Source organism: Bos javanicus, chromosome 10 (genome assembly GCF_032452875.1).
Source record: "Bos javanicus breed banteng chromosome 10, ARS-OSU_banteng_1.0, whole genome shotgun sequence".
Taxonomy (NCBI): Eukaryota; Metazoa; Chordata; class Mammalia; order Artiodactyla; family Bovidae; genus Bos; species Bos javanicus.
The window spans coordinates 88,089,322-88,108,854 of NC_083877.1; the positions used below are offsets into that span (position 1 = coordinate 88,089,322).

A 19,533-nucleotide genomic window follows, 5' to 3' on the forward strand; every position below is an offset into this window, starting at 1 on the left:
TCTTGGAATCAACTGCCATGGGCTTGTGGTTGGGCCTCTTGCCCACCTGTCCCATCTCTCTTTTTCCTCCCGACTGCCCCACCCTCCACCACACTGGCCATCTTTCTGACCCTCCTTCTCGCCTCACACCCATCACCTGCTCTCCCCCTCCCCACTGGCCCCTCTCTGGCTAACACACCCATGCTCTGTTCAGATTTCAGCTCAAACACTACTTTCCCGGGATCCTTGTCCGCTCCTCTGGATCCCAATCTCTTGTTATAGCCTCATGGAAAACGCACTCCTTCTCTTCAGTGCTCTTAGCCCAAACTGTGACAATTCCCTGTTCTGCAATCAGTCAAGTGTTCCCACTTCCCCCCTCGAGACCAGTGTCGTCTGGTCTCACTTGCCATTGTCCCAGCACCTGGTCCACCCTGCCATGTCATTAGTATCTGATACATATTTGCTGGAGGCAGGGAGTAGGTAGAGCCCTATTCCTTCCATTTTCATCCCTCCAAGAGACCCAGTCCCTTTCCTTGCCAAGACCTGCCCCAGGCCAGGCCGGGAGCCTCAGACAGTTCGTGTCTTGGAGGTTTCCTCTGTCGAATGAGGTCACACCTACCTTGCAAGGTGATTCTCAGATTTACCTTTGGAAACATCGCTTTGCCTTTGTAGTGGTTTTTTCCTGCACAGTGACATTTTATTTTAAAAATATCTAGAAGATAAATCATTATGGCAGCAGTGGAGTAGTCAAACAGATGAGGGTATAAATTACACACAGAGGGAGAGTGTGGTGAGGGGTCCCAGGCAGGCAGCGAGCCCCTAGCCTGGCTGAGCGGCATGAGTGAAGCCAACCGGTCTTCCCATAGTGCCGTGAGCAAGTCGGGACAGGCGTGGCAGGATCGGGGAGGATGGGGCCACCGAGGTGGGTGGACTGACCACTGTCACTCAGTCTTTCCAGCTGAGCAGGCTCCTGGGAGCCTGTGACCATTTCCTCAGGGCGGGGAGAAGAGAGAAGATACGTCTGCTTCTTAGGCCCGCTGTTTAGCTGCAAAGGTTTCAGAATGGTTTATGCCTTTCAGAGCTATGGTGTGTATGCAGGGAAGTGTGTGTGTGAGAGAGAGAGAGAGAAAGAGAGAACGGATCCACACATGGTCACTCACACAGCTGTGTCCGTGCACTCTGCACGAGTGTATAGACCACACTTCCACTCTCGACCTCTGCCCTTTCACTCATGGTCCTCCGCTCCACACAACCACGAGGGTCTGTCAGCAAGCCTGCCTGCTGTCTTAATGAACTGAGAGCTGGCCCAACGGTGGGTGGTGGGGAAAGGCTCTCCATGTGGGGAGGGGTGGCCAGCCTTGAGAGTCAAGCCCAGTTTTGTCTAGCAGTTAACCCCCTGCCTTAGGCTTGCCCAGTCTCCACTGCCACCATCGTACCCTGTCCCTTCATTGCTCTGCCTCATACCCAGGCCTTTATCCCTGTTTTAGTTCCCTAGGTCATAGCTAGGGGAATGATTCCCCCAACAGGCATTCCCACTGTCAACCCACCCAACACAGCGAGGAGGCCTGGAAGGTGGGCCTTACACCGAAGGTAGCAAGGAACTTCCTTTTGTTTCGTGTTTACCAGCCTCTCCTTGCTTCCTTTTGGGAAATGTGTTGTTCTTCAGTCGCTCAGTCATGCCCAACTCTTTGTGACCCCATGGACTGCAGCACACCAGGTTTCCCTGTCCATCACCAACTCCCGGAGCTTGCTCAAACTCATGTCCATCAAGTCGGTGATGCCATCCAGCCATCTCATCCTCTGTTACCCCTTCTCCTCCTGCCTTCAATCTTTCCCAGCATCAGGGACCTTTCCAAAGAGTCGGCTCTTCACATCAGGTGGCCAAAGTATTGGCGCTTCAGCTTCAGCAACAGTCCTTGCAATGAATATTCAGGGTTGATTTCCTTTCAGATTGACTGGTATGATCTCCTTGCAGTCCAAGGGACTCTCAAGAGTCTTCTTCAGCACCACATTTTGAATACCTATTCTGTAATCCACGTGGTTCAACTGAGAGGGGGGCTGCCCAGTTCACTGATGTGCTCATGACCCAAATGGGGTCAATCAGGAACTGCAACCTTTTCTAAGGTTTTGCCAAACCCTCCGGAATCTCAGAAGCAAGCATGCATCAGAGCAACTTAACTAGCTGCCACATCTGGTGGCTTTTACAGCCATGGCCCTCTACCCATCTTAGCACACAGTTCCTAAGCTGATCCCTCTCCAGGCTTCCCCCCGCCCCGAGTCTCTGGCCAAGGCCACCTTTTCCCGTCACCCGGGAACTCCAGACAGCAAGACCCTGAGAGAAAGGCATAATCAACAGGACTCTCAGGTGCAGAAGAAGAAACCAGCTCCCGCTCACAGTTATAACAAAAGGGTGATGTGTGGCCTGAGTGTGGAGAAATTAGAGGTGTCTGTTTCAGGTCCAGCTGGATCCAGGAAATCCAGCATTGCCACCAGGATCCCTCTCTGATCCTTCTTCGTCTGGCTGGGCTTTTGTCGCAGGCAGACTACTGCGTGTGGCATCAGAGACTCACCAAGCCCCTCCAGGCGGCCTGGTGTTGACCGAGAGGCAAGAACCCAGAAGAAGCCATGCCATGTCAGTTCCCTTAAGAGCACTCTGTTTGGCCCCACTTGGGTCATGCTCCTGTTGGTCAACTGGCAGGAGCCTTCCTGAGGGACAGCCCACTGGGCCACATGCCGGGGGAGGGGCATTTCCCAGAGGGAAGCAATGAGAGACAAACAGAAAGCAACTGATGTCCACCCCAGAGTGCCTTCTCTCCCTCCAGTCCAAGGCCCCCCCCAGGCCCCCACTTCCTGTCACAGGATGCCCGACTTCCGGAAAGACATCCCCCTCAGCACCGATTCCCGTCCGGGCCTTGCCTGGGGAGGAAGCCCCGGACACTGCCTGGCTGCCTTGGACGTCCCAGCGCTGGGTTTCTCACACTTTCTCTCCTTTCCCCCCCAGGGCTTCTATTCCTGGTTTTTCAACACCATCACCATGAAGTAAGTGCCTGAATTTTCTGAGCCGCGGGGCCTCATCTGCTGGAGGGTGGGGGGCAGGTCTCCTTCCCCACAGGACCGGACCTGGGGCCTGAACTCTGTGCGCCAGCCTCCACTCTCCACTCCCGGCCACCCCCCGCAGCCCAGCCCGGGGAAAAAGGATGCTTTCCAGTTGGTGAAATGGAAACTGGGGGGTGCCCGCAGCCCGTTTTCCCTCTGCCACAGTTCCCAGGAAAGGACCCCTTTCACAGGCTTGTAAAAATGCTTTTATGAGGGCCACACGAGGAAAAAGAAGTCCTTCCCATGTGTTGTTTGCTTTTCTCCTGTGAACGTCATTCCTCGTATTTGCCAAGGTGGAAAAAACCAAAACCACTGGAGAGAAGGGCAGGCCTTGTCTCCCAGCCTCTGTGCCCACTCTGGAGGGATAACCCCTGGCCCACGGCATCTTCTGGATCTCTTTAGTGTCAGACGCCCTTGGCAAGAAGAGAGACCCCCCCGCGAGGCCTGTCATCTCCTGATTGCCTTATCCCAACCAGTCTCTGACTCTTGTCAGAGCTCTCTCTCTCTACTGCATGAACACGTATGTGCGTACACACTTACTTGTGTGCACACAACTCTGTCTCCATCTCAGAGCCCTGTATGTTCCTGGGTGCTCCCTAAATAGCTCCCATCCAGCCTGTTCTTCTCGTCCTTTGACCCCCTCCTCCAGGGTCCAGCCTTGCCTGGGATGCCTGCCTTAGGGGGCTGCCTAACTGCTCCTCAGAGGCCACTGCACAGGGGTCCGCCTGGACCTGCTCATTTGGTTCTTTGCCAAGGCTCTTAGAGTGTCTTCCATCGTGTGTCTCCACGTCCACCATTCAAGAGCCTTGCTGGGAGCATTCAGATATTGCCCCCAGACCCCATCCCAACCCACACGAGCCACACCAGAGCACCTCTCTTTCCCCAGACCTGGGACCCCCACAGGGGTGCAGGGCATCCTGACTGGCCCTTGGGAATCCAGAGCTGGCCTTGGGACTGGCAGTCTCTGGTGTTTGAGCCCCAGCCCTGATGGAGGACTCCCCATGGTCTTGGCCTTTCTTCTTCCTTTATCTTTCACTGGAGTCCCCAGGAAGTGATACAACTAGTTTGTGTGGGGGTTAGGACCTTTAGCCCCATGTTGGGGAGTGGAGGGAAGACTTTTATTTCCTGGCACTTTCTCTAGTTTTGCTTTATTTTGAAAAGCATGTGCAAGCTTGCATAAATGCAGTTTCATTAAGAGAAACATAAAAGTTCACCTGCAGTCTCTCATCCATTTCATGACCCTCCCTTCCTGCAGAAGCCAAAGACCCAGGGCACAAAGCCCACTCAGTCTAATCAAAAACACAAAGGTTAACCAGACCCACAACACAGAAGTTCTCACAGGAAGCACATAACTGCTGTGCAAAAGGCATTTTGGAGAATGAGAACTTAATTCCAATGTCGGGGTTTGGAAGAAGCATGGTTTTGAGCGAGGCCCTGAAGAATGGGAAGAATTTTGGTCATTGTGATATGGAGGGCCCAATCAGAAATTAAGGACTCTTGGGGCAAAGATTGGAGGTGGAGATGGCAGAGAGTGTCCAGAGATGGTAAATCTTGTGGTGTGCTAGAAGCAGGAGTACATAGAAAGAAACGAGATAAAAGATTGGGCCGGAAGGATCAGTGGGGATCTTGACTGCCATCCCGAGAATCTTGGCTTTTGACTTACAGGCAGCAGAAAGACAGTGCCTGCTTTTGAGCAGGAAACTCAGGATGATGTCTGTTTGTAGGCAGAAGTTTGAGGGGTGAATGGCAGTTGGAAGAGGCCAAAGGCAATGCAAGCAGCTAAGAAGGCTTTCCCAGTGTCCAGGTGAGAGGTGGTGATGACCAGGGAATTGACGTGGAGGAGACATGGGAAGGGAGGCTCTGGGCGACTGTCAACGGGTCGTGGTTTCCACCTGGCTTCCACCTGGTTAGGAAAGAGGGAGAAGTCGAGGTCTTGTTTCTGGGAAGGGCGGTGATACCATTAGGTGGAAGGTGAGGAGATAGAATGAGTTGGGAAATTGATAACACAGAACCAGGGCAAGTATGGGAATTGATGGTCAAGCTATTGAAAAACAGAAATAAAGCTTAGGAGAAAGGTTGGAGCTGGAAATTTAGACTTGGGATATGGGAGCAAAGAGGTTGTGGTTGAAGTCGTGGGAGCAGATGGTTCACCCAAGGGATCAAGATAAGAAAGGATGTGAGGGAGAGAATAGCTGGGGCAGGAGGAAAAGGCAGCATTCTTTAGGGCAGCAGCTCGCTGTAACCAGGCAGGCACGAGGCTCCAGACATGGTGTGCTCTGCAGCCTCCAACCCCACGAGCCGGACTAGAACGAGTGCTCAGGAAAGGAAGTCAACTTTGAAGACTTGGGTCTCCCCTGGGAGGGCAGGTCCAGCATGAGGAGACGTCCAAGGAGTAGAGGCTGAGAAAGGAAGTCACCTTTTTTCAAGAAGTGGGTGGGACCGGGACGTAAGGATATTGGATGGAACTCGAAGGGAAGCTGGTGAAGGAGCTTCCCAGATGCTTGAGGAGCTTCTCAGGTTTTTCTAAGACTGAAACATGGACACTTGAACCTGGCTGTCGTTGAAAGGGAAGAAGTTGGGGTGGCTGTAGAGAGAGGAGGCCTTAAAGGTGAAAGAGAAGGATGCCAGGTACAGCGAGTCTCCAGTAAGAGGTAGAGGACAGGAAGCGATTCGAGCAGAGACAAGAATTCATCATGAGTAGGAGAGAGGGTGGTGCCTGGAACGTCATGGGGGCTGCACTTTAAAGAACGGTGGGAAGAGGACAGAGTTGAATAGAGGAATATAGATAGGCTCAAAAATTCAGGCTTCCCTTAGAACTGTAACATAGGCTGCTGAGTATAGCCTGGGTTTTCCGGTGCAGATGGAGCAATGACCCCAGTAGGGGCAGAGGGAATTGCTAGTCCAGAAACGATATTCTTGTGTTCTCGGTCCCATCTTCTCTCGCTATCTGATTGGAGGCTCTCACCCTGCCTCAGGCACACTATTTATATCATGTGAGCAGATCTGGGCACCCCAAGCCTGCAGGGGGATATTCCCCTCATTCTCCCTTCTCACCACTCCTCATCCACCCCATTCTTGGGATTTAATTCTCAAATGCAGGGCAGGAAGTGTTTTAACAGCTTGAAGTTTAAAAAAAAGGTTGAGAGCTCTAAATTACTGAAATGGTGATATTGAAGGCCTTGAAGACATGCTGTACATTGTAGTATTGTTGAAAAATAAACCTGAATATTGGACTGGATGCTATAAGTTGCATACCACCTTCAAGTCTGATCAGAGGGCAAGGGTGAGTAAACTATGGTATGTGCACCAATGGCGGGGCAGGTGTGCACCTTGGGGCTAAGTGTGAACTAAGAATCCACAAACAGGCCATTTTCACCATTATTACTGTGCAGTTATAAAAATATTTAGACAAAATGTTAAACTGTTAGAAAACACTTAAGATTAAATATGGAGAAGGCAATGGCACCCCACTGCAGTACTTTGCACTCCATGGACAGAGGAGCCTGGTGGGCTGCAGTCCATGGGGTCACTGGGAGTCGGACACGACTGAGCGACTTCACTTTCACTTTTCACTTTCATGCATCGGAGAAGGAAACGGCAACCCACTCCAGTGTTCTTGCCTGGAGAATCCCAGGGACGGGGGAGCCTGGTGGGCTGCTGTCTATGGGGTCGCACAGAGTCAGACACGACTGAAGTGACTTAGCAGCAGCAGCAGCAGCCAGATTAAATGTGAAAGAAGGAAAGTGGGAAAAAAGTGAAAGTGTTAGTCGCTCAGTTGTGTCTGATTCTTTGTGACCCCATGGACCGTAGCCCACCAGGCTCCTCTGTCCTTGAAATTCTCCATGCAAGAATACTGGAGTGGGCAGCCATTCCCTTCTCCAGAGTATCTTCCTGACCCAGGGATCGAACCCAGGTCTCCCACACTGCAGGCAAATTCTTTATCATCTGAGCCACTAAATGCTGTTTATCCTACAGTCACTAAGGTAAACCAGTAATATAATAAGAAACTAAAGGAAATTGACCAAAATGATTAATACCCATTGTCTTAGGTTTGATGAGATTGTAGGCGAATGATTTTCTTCTTTCGTATTTTCCGAAGTTTCTATTATAAGCATGTGTTGCTTTTAACATTTTTAACTGGAGTTAACAAACATGCAGAGACGTGCCCAAAAAATAGATGTCCAGCTCAGTTATCACAGCCTCCCTCCTGATAAAGATTAGAGCATTGCCAAGACCCCAGAAGCTCTCCTCCTGCACCCTCCCAATCTCCTAGCACCTCCCTGCTCTGCAGAGGGAACCAGCATCCTGACTTCTAACTCTTCAGTTCAGTATCGCCTGTTTTTGAACTTTGTATGTAATGATAAGGCATGTATTGTTTGTGTGTGTCCTCTTTCACTCCACATTACGTGTGTGGGGTTCAGCTGTGCTCATCCATTTTTATCTGTGTGTAGTGTTACATTGCGTTCATGCATAATGTGATGTATGCAGCTCACTGCGTGTGTATTTCATTCTTGTGTCCATCCCACCTTTGATAGACATTTAGGTTCTTTCCAGTTCGGGGCCATTACAAATAATGCATCTCTGAGATTCTCATCCTTGTCTCTTAATGCCCATGTGCATGTATTTCTGTTGGTTTTAAACCTAGGAGTAGAATTGTTAGGCCATAGGGTGTACATATAGTCGATGTCTATGGATAATGTCAACTGTTATCCAAAGTGGCCTTGCCAGAGTCAGTACCCATGAGTATGAGAGAGCTCCCAGCACCCCACACCCTCACCAGCACCTCCTCTCAGAACCTGCCTCACCAAGTTTCCAATGCTGACCAGTCTGGCAGTATGGAGTGATAGCTCATTGTCGTTTGAGGTTTTTAGCTCATTGTGGTTTTTAAGGAGCAGCTTTTTGAAAAATAGGATGAATCTTGTTATCACTAACGGTTTGTTCAGTACCTGTACCATGGCAGGCACGAGGAATGTTTGAAGAAGCAATAAAAGAGGAAATCAATGCCTGATTTAAGAGTGCTTCTGGATTCCCAAGTGCGTTATCTGCAGCCTCTTTCTTTGATACGCCTATGAAATTCAGTGAAACCCATTTCAGGCCTAACAAGTTTTGAGAAGAGGGATGTTTCTGAAGATGAAGACACGGGCATGGGGCGGTCATTTCCTCGCCCTTTGCTCCCTCCGCCCCTGACTTGAGTTGTGGCCACACTGGCCCCTGAGCAGTGTCCCCATCTCTGTGTCTCCTCCAGGAATGAAGATCTGATTAGCAGGTGTGGAGACGATGCCCGGATCTACATCATGTTCCAGTACCACCTCATCATCTTTATCCTCATCCTCTGCATCCCCTCCTTGGGCATCATCTTGCCTATCAACTACACTGGAGATGTTCTGGGTATGTGGAGCTCTGTGGACCCTGAGCCCAGCCTGCTAGACCTAAGAGGCAACCCAGCTGGTGGGACAGAGCTTGGGGCTTGGGCATCTCAAACTCTAACTTCTAGTTGCACTTCTCAGGATTAGTTATAGGACCTTAGGCAACCTGTGCTTCTGGTTCCCTCACGTGGAAACCACAGGTGATACCTCTCTGGGTACCAATTTGGCCCAGGGTCTGGCGCAGAGAAGGCAGATAGTGTAATTCAGTCTAAGACCGAATGTTTATCCATGATCCATGACCCACACTGTACCTGGCCAGGTGTTCGTGGAGGCCTTGTTATGGCGTGTGACCCACTGCCAAGATCCCTGGACCGGATCTCTGGCTGTACCCACTCCGGTGGACGCAGCGTCGTAGGGGCAGAATTTCTCATCTGGAGTCCATCAACATTTCTCCTAACAGGGTAGATTTTGACACAGTAGTGTGGTGGGTGAGGAGGGTTGGCCTTCAGAGACTGAAAACTTATGGTTCCCCACCGTTTACCCACATCTGCTTCCCAGAAGATTATTTCATCTTATACAATGTCCCCAGGCCGCGGTTTCCTCAATGGTCATAGGGATAAAGACGATGCATGTCATGTGCTTCGCACGCTGCCTGTAGTGGGTGCTCAGTGAATAGCAGCCAAAATTTCACTAGTGAGCGCAGACACAGAGCTGAACGAGGGCCGTACAACTGGGTGGTGTGTAAATGTCCAGACGGCGCCAGGCGTGTGCTGATCGCTCAGGTTTCCACCTGTTTCTCCTCGGCCACTGGTGCTTGAGCTTAGTCGCTCAGTCGTGTCTGACTCTTTGCAACCCCGTGGACTGCAGCCCGCCAGGTTCCTCTGTCCATGGGGACTCTCCAGGCAAGAATACTGGAGTGGGTTGCCATTTCTTACTCCAGGGGATCTTCCCGACCCAGGGATGGAACTCATGTCTCTTGCGTCTCCTGCAACAAGCTCTGGGGAACTAAAAGGAAGCGCAGGAAGTAGGCAAGCGTTTCTAGGCCCCAGGCATTCACTCGGGAACTCTAGGGTCTGGTGCCCAACCAGTTGAGGAGCCAGGCTTGAGGTTGGCAACCTTCTTCTCTTTCAGACCGGGATAGTCACTTTGGCCGGACCACAATTGTCAATGTCTCCACAGAGTAGGTACCTGATCCTCTTACCTCCCATTCTACTGGCCGGGGCAGGGGAGGGGGTGGATGTTGGTGGGGAGAGGTGGTCTGATGGTGAGTCTAAAACATGGGCTCCTCTTTAATGACGAGAAAGGCCTGGTTTCTTTGGGAACCCAGGTCCCAAGTGGGATGCCAGACACTGCCTTCTCTTCGTGAGAAGTGTTCTTGGTGCCTCCGTGTCCCCATCTCTGTAATGGGTGGAACTAGCTAAACCAGTCACTCCTGAAGTCCCAGCAAGGTGGTCCTCTTTGCTTGGTTATGTCTAGCTCCCGATAGGCAGAAGCACTGTAGTAAGTGGAGGTTTAAGGTACTGCTTCCTCTGCCCACAAAAGAGTTCAGCTCAGGCCTCAAGGAACTGAGTGAAGCACAGACCTGATGCCTACAGCCACGAGACTAAGGACCCAGAGGAGCTGGGTTCCTGCCCCGGCTCTGCTGTTAGCCGGCCCTGGGTCTGGGGCAGAGCACCCTGCTGTGAGCTTCATCCCTCGTCCGTGGTGGCGGAAAGGCTGTTGGACACGAGCTCTAAGGCCCCTCCAGCCCTCATGGTTCAGGAGCCTGTGGACGTTAACATCAGCCAACCCCTCGGGTGGCCAGAGCAATCTGTAGGACCCAGACGCGGCCCTGCTGGTCTCGGCTGAGACAACAGGCCCCCCAGGGCTCATGGCCGGCTTCCTGACAGAGCCGAAGCAGCCTTTCCAGCAGGTATGAGTGGGCTTGCGCGCTCCTAACCCCACCTCCCTTTACCCCACCCCATCTTCTGACCCTGCACCCCTGCGAACCCCACCAAACTCCAAAAGCACCAGAAAGGCTGGGCCCCCTTTCGCCAGCTCCGCCCCGGGTGCTGGCAGCGCCAGAGCAGAGCTTAAGCAGCTTCTCCCCGCCCAGTCGCTGGTATAAGTGCGGTGCCCACAACTTCCAACAAGAAGTGAAGTCTAATAGGGCGGCCAAGAGCCCTTTCAACTTTCCTAAATCCAGAGAGCCGGAGCGTCCCTCAGGGACCATGTCACCTTGCCCTCTCTGAGAAAACTGAGGAGAGAGGCATTTAGCCAGATGGGAAAAGTGAAGTGAAAGGCCAGGCGGAGGAGGTGGGGCGGGGGAACAGTGATGAGATATTTTGAAGCCAGGCAGCCTCTCTGTCCTCAAACTGCACCAAATAAGGCGGGCCCTGTTTCTGAGCAGCCTTCCTGGCCTGGTGCCTTGGGACAGCCTCACGTGAGTGCAGAGCCCCGGGACCCAAACACTTCCTGCCCCAGGGAGGTGAGCCGAATCTGCAGGCCCTCCTTTCTGCAGGCCTGCTCTGCTTGGCCTCATGGTCAGCTGTGCAGTGGCAGGGGGTGTAGGGGGTGGGCAGGGGGCAAAGTGACACGGTATGAAGAGTGTAAGTGCTTCTGCAGTTCTGGGCTCCCCTCCTGGGACCGCCACGGCCAAGAGTAGCCTTGGGCAGGCACTCTGGCCCTTGTTTCCCTACAAGTAAAACAAAGACATTCACAGCACCGCACTCACACGGTCCAAGAGTCTAGTGAGAAAATGTACACAGAGCATCTGCTCCCACCCTGCGTCTGGCATATAGTGAACAGTCGAGCAACGCTAGCCTTCATTCGTTGGAGTGGACAGCCCCTTCTCCATCCCCTTCCAAGGTGCCTGAGTGTCTGGAGGCACTGGAGGGTGGCCCTTGGGAGGTGGGAGGAGGTGGGGTGGGGGTCTCACGCCTTCCGTGTCTCATTCTTGGCAGGAGTGAGTTCCTGTGGCTACATAGCATCTTTGCTTTCTTATACTTCATCACCAACCTCCTCTTCATGACTCATCACTGCTTAGGATTTGTGCCCAGGAAAAGCTATGCGGTGAGTAAGTGAAAAGAACTACCAGGACCACGCCCTCTCACCTAGAGCCCCTCCCTCTGCTACCCCCCTAAGCTGGACCATCCCACTCCCAGCCTTCAGAAGCATCCTAGCTTGTCGTGGTCTGCACACCAGGCAGTCTTGCCCGATCAGGGAGGCCTCCTCTGCTTATCCCTGGGAATTGTCACCTGGCACATTTGTCTGGGCTGTGAAACCACTGAGACCCTTCCAAACCAGCTGGTGAATAGCTGCCCCCAAGTACATCCTCCTGCTACACCCCTGCTGCCCTGGACCCTCTCCAAGGACCCCTGGACCTCCCCACCACTGGAAAACTGAAGCCTTGACTGTGGCGGGGGTGATCTCCATCTTCAGTGGCCAGTGCTCCCAGTGGGTAGATACTTTGATTACTTTGCCCACTCTTGCGTCCAACTCCTGGCCCTTCTACCATCTCCCTGAGGTCAGAAACGCATGGGCTGCCTCTTTGTGTTCTCACTGTCTTGGTTTGTATTTCTCCCATCCCACCTCCCAAGCAGAACCTGGGACAAGGGTTTGAGTAGTATTCACTTATTTGGGAGGTGATCCCAGGAAGGACCACTAGGCAGGTAGAGTCTCCTAGCGGGAGGGAAGATGGCAGATAAAAGAGAGATGGGCTTCTTCAAGCCTTTCATCCTAAAGGACAGATTCCCTTTACCCCACCCCAGAACACAATTGCACACACCCCAGAATGCAATTGCACACGCCCCTGAAAGGTAACCCTGAATGTCTCAGCCTGCCAGGAGGCTTAGACACTCCTGGCCCATCTGGATTCGGCCACATCAGCTTTCTGTCTTGTCACCAGAAGCTCCTGCCCAGACTCCCCTCTCTAGCAGCACAGTTTACAGATGCTGGCCACGAGGCGATGGCTCAGGAAGACATGTCCCACTCACAGAGTAACATGTGAACTTTGAGGGACTTCCCCATTCCCTCCCCACAGTCCAGCTGACCTTCCAACTCCCCATCCCTGGTCTGATGATAGGGATGTCCCCTCGAGATGGGCATCATGTGGAACAGTGGAGCCCGGAGGTCAGCAAGACAGCATGAGCTGCCCTTGCAGGTCATGGAGCTCTGGTCGTCCCTGAGCCCTCCACCTCTCCCTGCAGCCTCTGACTCTTCCTCCCCTGACTACAGCCATCCATGGCAAGGGGTCTCCCGGTGTGGGGGGCGGGCGGAGCACGGGGCACAGGATGCACAGAGGTGTAGCTTGCCTGCCTGCTGACCTCAGGGACGTGGGCTGGGTGGGGAAGCTGGCACCTGGCTTACCCAGCAAGGAGGCAGCCTGATGTGAGTAGATGACCTGCTCCAGGTGGTTGAGGGCCACCGGAAGACCCAGGATTCCTGTGTGAGCAATCTTCTTTCTCCACTGACCTTCCCCACCTAGGTCACCAGGACACTAATGATCACCTATGTCCCCACGGACATCCAAGACCCAGAGATCATCATTAAGCATTTTCAGTAAGTGGGGCGGGGTGGGCTGAGGCGTGGATGGCCCCCTCCCAGTCACCCTCCAGCCGCGGTGCCCAGTCTAGAACAGGTCGTCTTATCTTGTGGCCCCTTCTGTGACCTGAGTTCCAAACCCTAGAAGCTAATTATCTGTCCGTGAGCAGCAATGTCCAGCTCTGCTCCCTGGCCCTGTTCTGTGTCATCTGGGAAGGATGTGGCAAATCCCTCATTTACAGGGATCAATCCTGATGTCCAGGCTTAGGAGCCAGGGGGTGGATTCTACCATCCAAGCACCGGGAACCCCTGGGAGCTGTGCCCCTCAGCCCTGTGGGCTGTAGCTCTAGGGAAAGGGGAAGTCCCCAGCCCCACAGGCTGGCTCATCATCTTTGTTCCTGGCTTCAGCGAGGCCTACCCAGGGTGCGTAGTGACCAGAGTCCACTTCTGCTATGACGTCAGGACCCTGATTGACTTGGACGATCAGAGGTGAGGCTGCGGTGAGACCTGTCTGGATCTGGGGCGGGGAGGGAAGGGGAGGCTGTTGCTCGGCCTCTGACCTCGAGACCCTTCACCGTGTCACCTGTTGGCTGGCAGGCGCCACGCGATGCGGGGCCGGCTCTACTATACCGCCAAGGCCAAGAAGAAGGGGAAGGTGATGATCAAGGTCCACCCCTGCTCCCGGCTGTGCTTCTGCAGGTGCTGGGCTTGCTTCAAAGAGGTAATTGGCGCGGACATCGGGGGCGCATCACAGGGGCTGGGGCACCGGGGCTCCAGGCTCCGTCCACGGCCCCCGGCGGTATCCCAGGCCTGCATCCTTGGGCCGCAGACTCCGTTCAGAGCAGCCCCTGGCTCACGTTCTCCTTTCCAGCATGTTCTGTCTCCCTGTTGAGAAGGCAGAGGAGCCTTTCTCGGGGCCTCCCCCTCCCAGAGTGATCCAGGACGGGGCTGGTTCTTGCTCCCTTCGGGGCTTGGTGGGGAGGACCAGCAAGAACACAGCAGGCTGCCCGGCCTCGGGGGGAAGGAGCTGGGACGGGGACATTGGAAAGCTGTGGGCTCCATCTTATCGCCCCGCCCATGTGGCTAGAAGGAGGCCTTGGCGGGACTGAACTCATCTAGCCAGTTCAGAAAAAAAGCATGATTCCCTCACTTGAAAAGGCTGCAGGCACTTGAAAAGGCTGTCGCTTCTCCGGAGTCCACCCCGAGGCCAAAGGCACCCCTTCACCCCTGGGGAAGCCTCCCTTTCCCCAGATCTAAGAGCAGGGAACTTGTTTCAAAGTGACAGACTCTTCCTTCTGGAGAGCTGGGACCTGGGAGCCCACCTGGGGTCCTGAGCTTTTTTGCCAGGCTTCCTAGGGAGCTGGGGATGGAACCAAGACACACCCCCATCCCCGCCCCTCACCGGCCTGTGCCCCCGGGGGGAGAGAGGCAGCCTTCCTGGAGCCCTGGCCGCTCCAGCTCTGAGGCCCACGTCTGGCCCACTAGGTGGACGCAGAACAGTACTACAGCGAGCTGGAGGAGCAGCTGACTGATGAGTTCAACGCTGAGCTCAACCGCGCGCGGCTGAAGCGTCTGGACCTGATCTTCGTCACCTTCCAGGACTCCAGGATGACGAAGCAGTGAGTGCCGGGTTGGGGGGTGGGGGGGGTGGGCAGCTGCTTGCTGCGCCCATCCCGGCCCCAAGAGCGGGCCTCTGCTTCTCCGAAACCATCCTTTCCCACCCCCATTCCAGCCGAGGGGAGGAGTGGAGGAGGGGAGAGTGCCTGCCTCCGTCATGCCGTGCTCTGCCCTCCTCCCCTCGGCCCCGCCCTGTTCCTCACGGGCATCGCAGATGCCATCTTGCTTTCCGGAGCACGGCCACATGCGTCTTCCTCCAGCTGCTGGGCTCAGCTTGTCTCCAGAGACACCCAGGTCCTGGGCTCCCCACCCCCATACATCCTTGCTTCAGCCCAGAAGTGGTCAGCGTAGCCCTTGACCTCTTGGTTCCTCTTCCAGGCCTTGACAAGAATGATACCCATTTTCCGCCCCTCATTACCCATCACCCCTACGTCACCCTTCCCCTCCCCGCTAGTGACAGAGTCAGCATAGAGAAGACCCAACTGCCATTCCTGCTCCTCTCCTCTCCTCTGCAAGCCTTCTCTGTTTCATAGCTTTGCAGGCTCCTCCCTCTTCTGCCCCAGCCACTGGCAGCCCCATCTTGATAAGGAATGGATGAGGTCTGCTCTGGAGTGTTCTGGAAGGAATCTTAGGCCTGGGTCAAATACATAGGAGCCTCAGAATCAGTCTTTTGAGGACGATGGAGCCATCCTCTCCCCGAGGGAGCCTGATCGTTCATAAGGCTTTGTTTTCACCCGCCCTGACCCTGCAAAGGAACAGTGGCACAGGCTAGAATTCAGGGAAACAGATCACGTGCAATTTTGCAAGTTAGTTACACCCTCAAGTTTCTTATTCATCAAATTTGGTTACTTATATCTTCCTTGTCCACCTCCTGGAAGGGTAAGAAGGAATATGTGTCCTATTTAGTGTGTGTGAGACATCTACATATCTTTCTGAGAACCATCGCTCAGTAGAGAGGGATCTCAGGTTTAATTACAGCAGATGTGAGTTAGGAAACCCAAGGTGGGGCCCCAGTGCCAGCACCCGCCCCTCTTTGGTTGTGTCTTCAGTAATCTATGCAGCTAAGATGATGTGACTCACCAGTTAGCACAGTGTCAGGCACTGGCTGGAACAGCCGGTAGCTATTGATATTAAGAGGAGGCTAAATGAGTACCTCCCCTGTCAACCTCACAGAAAGAGCATGTCTTTGTGCCGTCACTACCAATAGGGGGACAAGACGTGAACTGAGAACTACGTGGTCCCCTCTTTTCCTGGGCAGTCCATCCCTCTAACACCCTTTCCTCCAGTGACCAGGCCTGAGGAACTGCCCACCTATAAGGTCAGGAGAGACATATCCAAGTCTCCAAGAATTCCTCACCCCCAGACCTCTGTGTCTTCCTCGTCTCCGCAGCATTCTGCAGGACTACAAGTTCATCCACTGTGGGATGTCCCCCAAAGAGTCCTCAGTGACCACCATCGTCAAGTCCTACCGCTGGAGGGTAGTCCGTGCCCCGCACCCCAAGGACATTATTTGGTAAGCCCCCTCTGTCTGTCTCCTCTCCCTTGAGCTCCTTTGGGATGGAAGACGCCTGTAGGATGGGGAAAAGAATCAGGGCCTGTCCTTCTCCTCCACATACAGCCCCTGCTGGGCTGTGTCTCTCCTGGGCATCGCAGCCTCTGCCTGCCCCCAAGTCCACCCCCTTTTGGGGAAAAGGTTTTTCCTGTGGAAAGAATTCAGATCATTCTTCTGGCTCACCTGTGGGATGTATTCAGAGCCTGACAAGTGGCGTGATAGGAGAAGGCCTAGGGCTGTCGCATGCAGGCGTGGGCCCACAGCGTTGAACTAGACCAGGGCAGCCTGGTCCACAGCTGGCATGCAGAAAGCAGCATGGCTGGGTCTGAGGGCCGAGACCCACGGCCCTAAGCGCGCCTCCCTCCTCCATCCTGCCCAGGAAACACCTGTCCGTCCGCCGCTTCCATTGGTGGGCCCGCTTTATCGCAATCAACACTTTCCTCTTCTTCCTCTTCTTCTTCCTCACCACGCCTGCCATCATCATCAACACCATCGACTTGTACAACGTCACCCGCCCCATCGAGAATTTGCAGGTGCCTCCTCCACTCAGGCCAGGCATGGGGGCCCCCCAGGAGACAAAGGAAGAGCTCCGGCGAGGATGGGATGGGGGGCCCACTGAGACGTGACTCCAGAGCACACGCAGTTGTGGCCCTGGCAGTGGGTGTACGTGGTGGCCCAGGGTCTCCTTTGCTCTAAAGAGGATGCATGTGGGCCACTGCCCGACTTAGGGACTAGGGCTAAAGGGTGGGGAGCCTTAGGCAAGTTCTGGGCTGAATTTGGGGGGATGGGCTTGGAGGACTTCTTTAGATTGGGTCAAGCTAGAGGTACGAAAGAGCAGCAGAGGGTGGGGCGAGCGTGACAGCTCCATTTACCCCACGTTCTCTAGAGCCGAGATCCTTGGTGTGAAGATAAGGCGACGGTGGGGAAGACAGAGTTTAGTTCTAGGGCAGCCCTTCAAGAGGAGTAGGCTCTCTGGCTCTGGTTCCACTTGCCTCACTTCTGGACACACAGGCCCTGGGTATGTCCACAAGAGCCGTCCCTGCCATATGCATAGAGGAGTTCCGAGGAGCTGGACGGGCCCATATCCAAGTTGTGTAGCCTCAAGGCTCTTGCAGTGATCCTAGAAGGCCCCTTCTTTCATGTTATCCCCATGCCTGTTCCAGCAAAACACACACAGGCACACACACACACATGCACACACACACATGCACACACATGTGTGCATACACACGTGCACACTTGCAGTGATCCTAGAAGGCCCCTTCTTTCATGTTATCCCCGTGCCTGTTCCAGCAAAACACATGCAGGCGCACACATGGAAGTGCACACGCAACACACACATGCACACACACACATGCACACACGTGCACACAGTCAAGCCAAGTCCTTGTGCTGCCGCTTCCCATTGCCCCCCTCCTCTGTCAGCTTCACAACAGGCCCCAGGCCGGGGCACCACAGCTCTGCCCGGGAATTCTCACACCACACCCTCCCCTTCTCCACCATGTCTCACACAACATCGCGGTAAAAGCAGTGTCTCCTCTCTAAAGTCTGAGCGTCTCCTCCCTGAGTGACAGCAGGTGGCTGTGGCCTTGGGGCCAAGTCGGTGGGGTCAGACTAGGCCATCCCTCCAGTGATCTCAGCATAGGAGGCCTGCACCCCTTGGGGATGCCCCTTGACCTTGAGGTGTCAGCCTCTGGCTGCCCCAGCCAGGCAGATTCTGAGTGAGAAAGGCCCCAGCCCACTGTGCAGCCTCAGGGACACGAGGCCCGCTCTGGGACTGAGCTGGAGAAGTGGCCAGAGGTGTGGGAGAAGGCAGGGGAGGCCTGTGAGGGGGAGCGGGCTTCTCGCATTGACCTCTCTCTGCCCCACCTCCACCTGCTCACACAGAGCCCCATCGTGACCCAGTTCTTCCCGTCTGTGTTGCTCTGGGCCTTTACCGTGACATTGCCTCTGATCGTCTACCTCTCTGCCTTCCTTGAAGCCCACTGGACCAGGTGAGCTGGGGGCCTCCCCTCTTATCCTTCCCTTGGCACCAGCTTCTTTCCCCACTCCCTCGTCCCCACCAGCCCTGTGCTCCAGCTTCCTGTCTCACCTGGGGAATGGAATTGATGCAGGATGGCTTTGATGCCCAAAACCACCCCAAAAAAGTAACAGATACTTTTGTCTTTGGAAAGAAGGGACTGGTTTGTCTCAGGGATGCTGAGATACCCGAAACCAAGCCCTCCTCAGGCTGCTCCCTCGTCTTCCAGCCACGCACTGAGGGCCTGGAGCCGTGGGCAGAAATGGCAGGAATGCCAGGGAGAGGGCGGAGGATGGGAGCGAGATAACAGGACTTGTCTGAAAAATGTCAGAAGGGCTGCTACGGTCATCGCAGAGGAGCCCATGCCCTCAATCTGACTGAAGACCCGTGTAGCCCATACGGTGCCATATTTTAAACAAAGAGCCCCTCCCTGTTTATTAGCCCTAATAGTTCTGTGGTAGGAGCTAATTACTTAGGAAGTATTTACTATATCTTGGGGCAAAATGGACCTGCTCTGGACTGAAGGCTGCATGGGTCTCAAAAGTTATTTACTGCTCCCAAAGCTTCTATCATCCTATCAGGCAGTAAGCCAAGAGGTTTCTCTTAACAGAAATCCTTCCTGGGCTTTCCTACGGCCAAGGCTCATGTTGCTTATTGAAATGCTGCAAGGATTCTGAGTATTGTTAGTGATGTCCCTGCAACAGGGGCGTCAAGTGTATGGTATGTGTGAGCCTTCCCTTCCCTTTCCTCTGCCCACGGCAGACATCACTAGTTGATCATGCCGTTCTTTCCTGCTGCTCCCAGACACAGCACGGCTCTCAGTGCACTGTGGAGATGGCACTGGCACATGCTGTGAAACTGCTTTCTAGCCCAGGTGGCCATCTCTCTTTCTCTCCATTCTGTAGTCAGTCGTTTGGTTCTTATCATGTGTCTCTTTGTTTCCTTCCAGAACAAGTCAGAATCTGATCATAGCGCACAAGTGCTATGTCTTTCTGGTGTTCATGGTGGTCATTCTGCCCTCTATGGGACTGACCAGGTACCTCACCTCCAGTTATCTCTCCTCTCTCAGCCAGGCTCACCCTAGAGTCAGAACCTCCTCCTTCAGATACTGTAGGCCCACCTGTGACTGCTGCAAATCCATTCCTCAAATGACAGTCCAGTGCCTGTCATGAGCCTAGCATGAGCCAGGTATCATGTGAACTCTAAGCGGTCAGCCATGAACTCTGCCCTCAAAGTACTTATCATCCAGCTGCGGAGACAAGCCATCCCTCCCAGCTGCCTGGCAGCCCAAGGTGGGGGAAATGTGCAGTAGAAATTCAGAAGAGGGAGAGAGCGCTGTGGGAGAAAAGGCTGGTGAAGGTTTGCTGGAGGGGAGGCCTTGA

The 19,533-nt window shown here is 54.1% G+C and overlaps 1 protein-coding gene across 7 annotated transcripts in view; it reads left to right on the forward strand.

Annotated features, from left to right (window-relative positions):
- The window catches only part of TMEM63C (transmembrane protein 63C), an 86,248-nt gene that overhangs the window by 50,913 nt on the left and 15,802 nt on the right, over positions 1–19,533 (forward strand). For 6 of the 7 annotated variants that reach the window (XM_061429569.1, XM_061429567.1, XM_061429566.1 and 3 more), the window contains 12 exons: positions 2,981–3,018; positions 8,321–8,463; positions 9,573–9,621; positions 11,384–11,492; positions 12,907–12,980; positions 13,371–13,451; positions 13,560–13,683; positions 14,448–14,581; positions 15,970–16,092; positions 16,511–16,664; positions 18,019–18,125; positions 19,101–19,187. In XM_061429569.1, the coding sequence (XP_061285553.1) occupies positions 2,981–3,018; positions 8,321–8,463; positions 9,573–9,621; positions 11,384–11,492; positions 12,907–12,980; positions 13,371–13,451; positions 13,560–13,683; positions 14,448–14,581; positions 15,970–16,092; positions 16,511–16,664; positions 18,019–18,125; positions 19,101–19,187 (1,223 nt within the window). Of the gene's footprint in view, positions 1–2,980; positions 3,019–4,806; positions 4,880–8,320; positions 8,464–9,572; positions 9,622–11,383; positions 11,493–12,906; positions 12,981–13,370; positions 13,452–13,559; positions 13,684–14,447; positions 14,582–15,969; positions 16,093–16,510; positions 16,665–18,018; positions 18,126–19,100; positions 19,188–19,533 lie in introns of those variants that run through there. The other variant, XM_061429571.1, reaches the window with a different exon arrangement.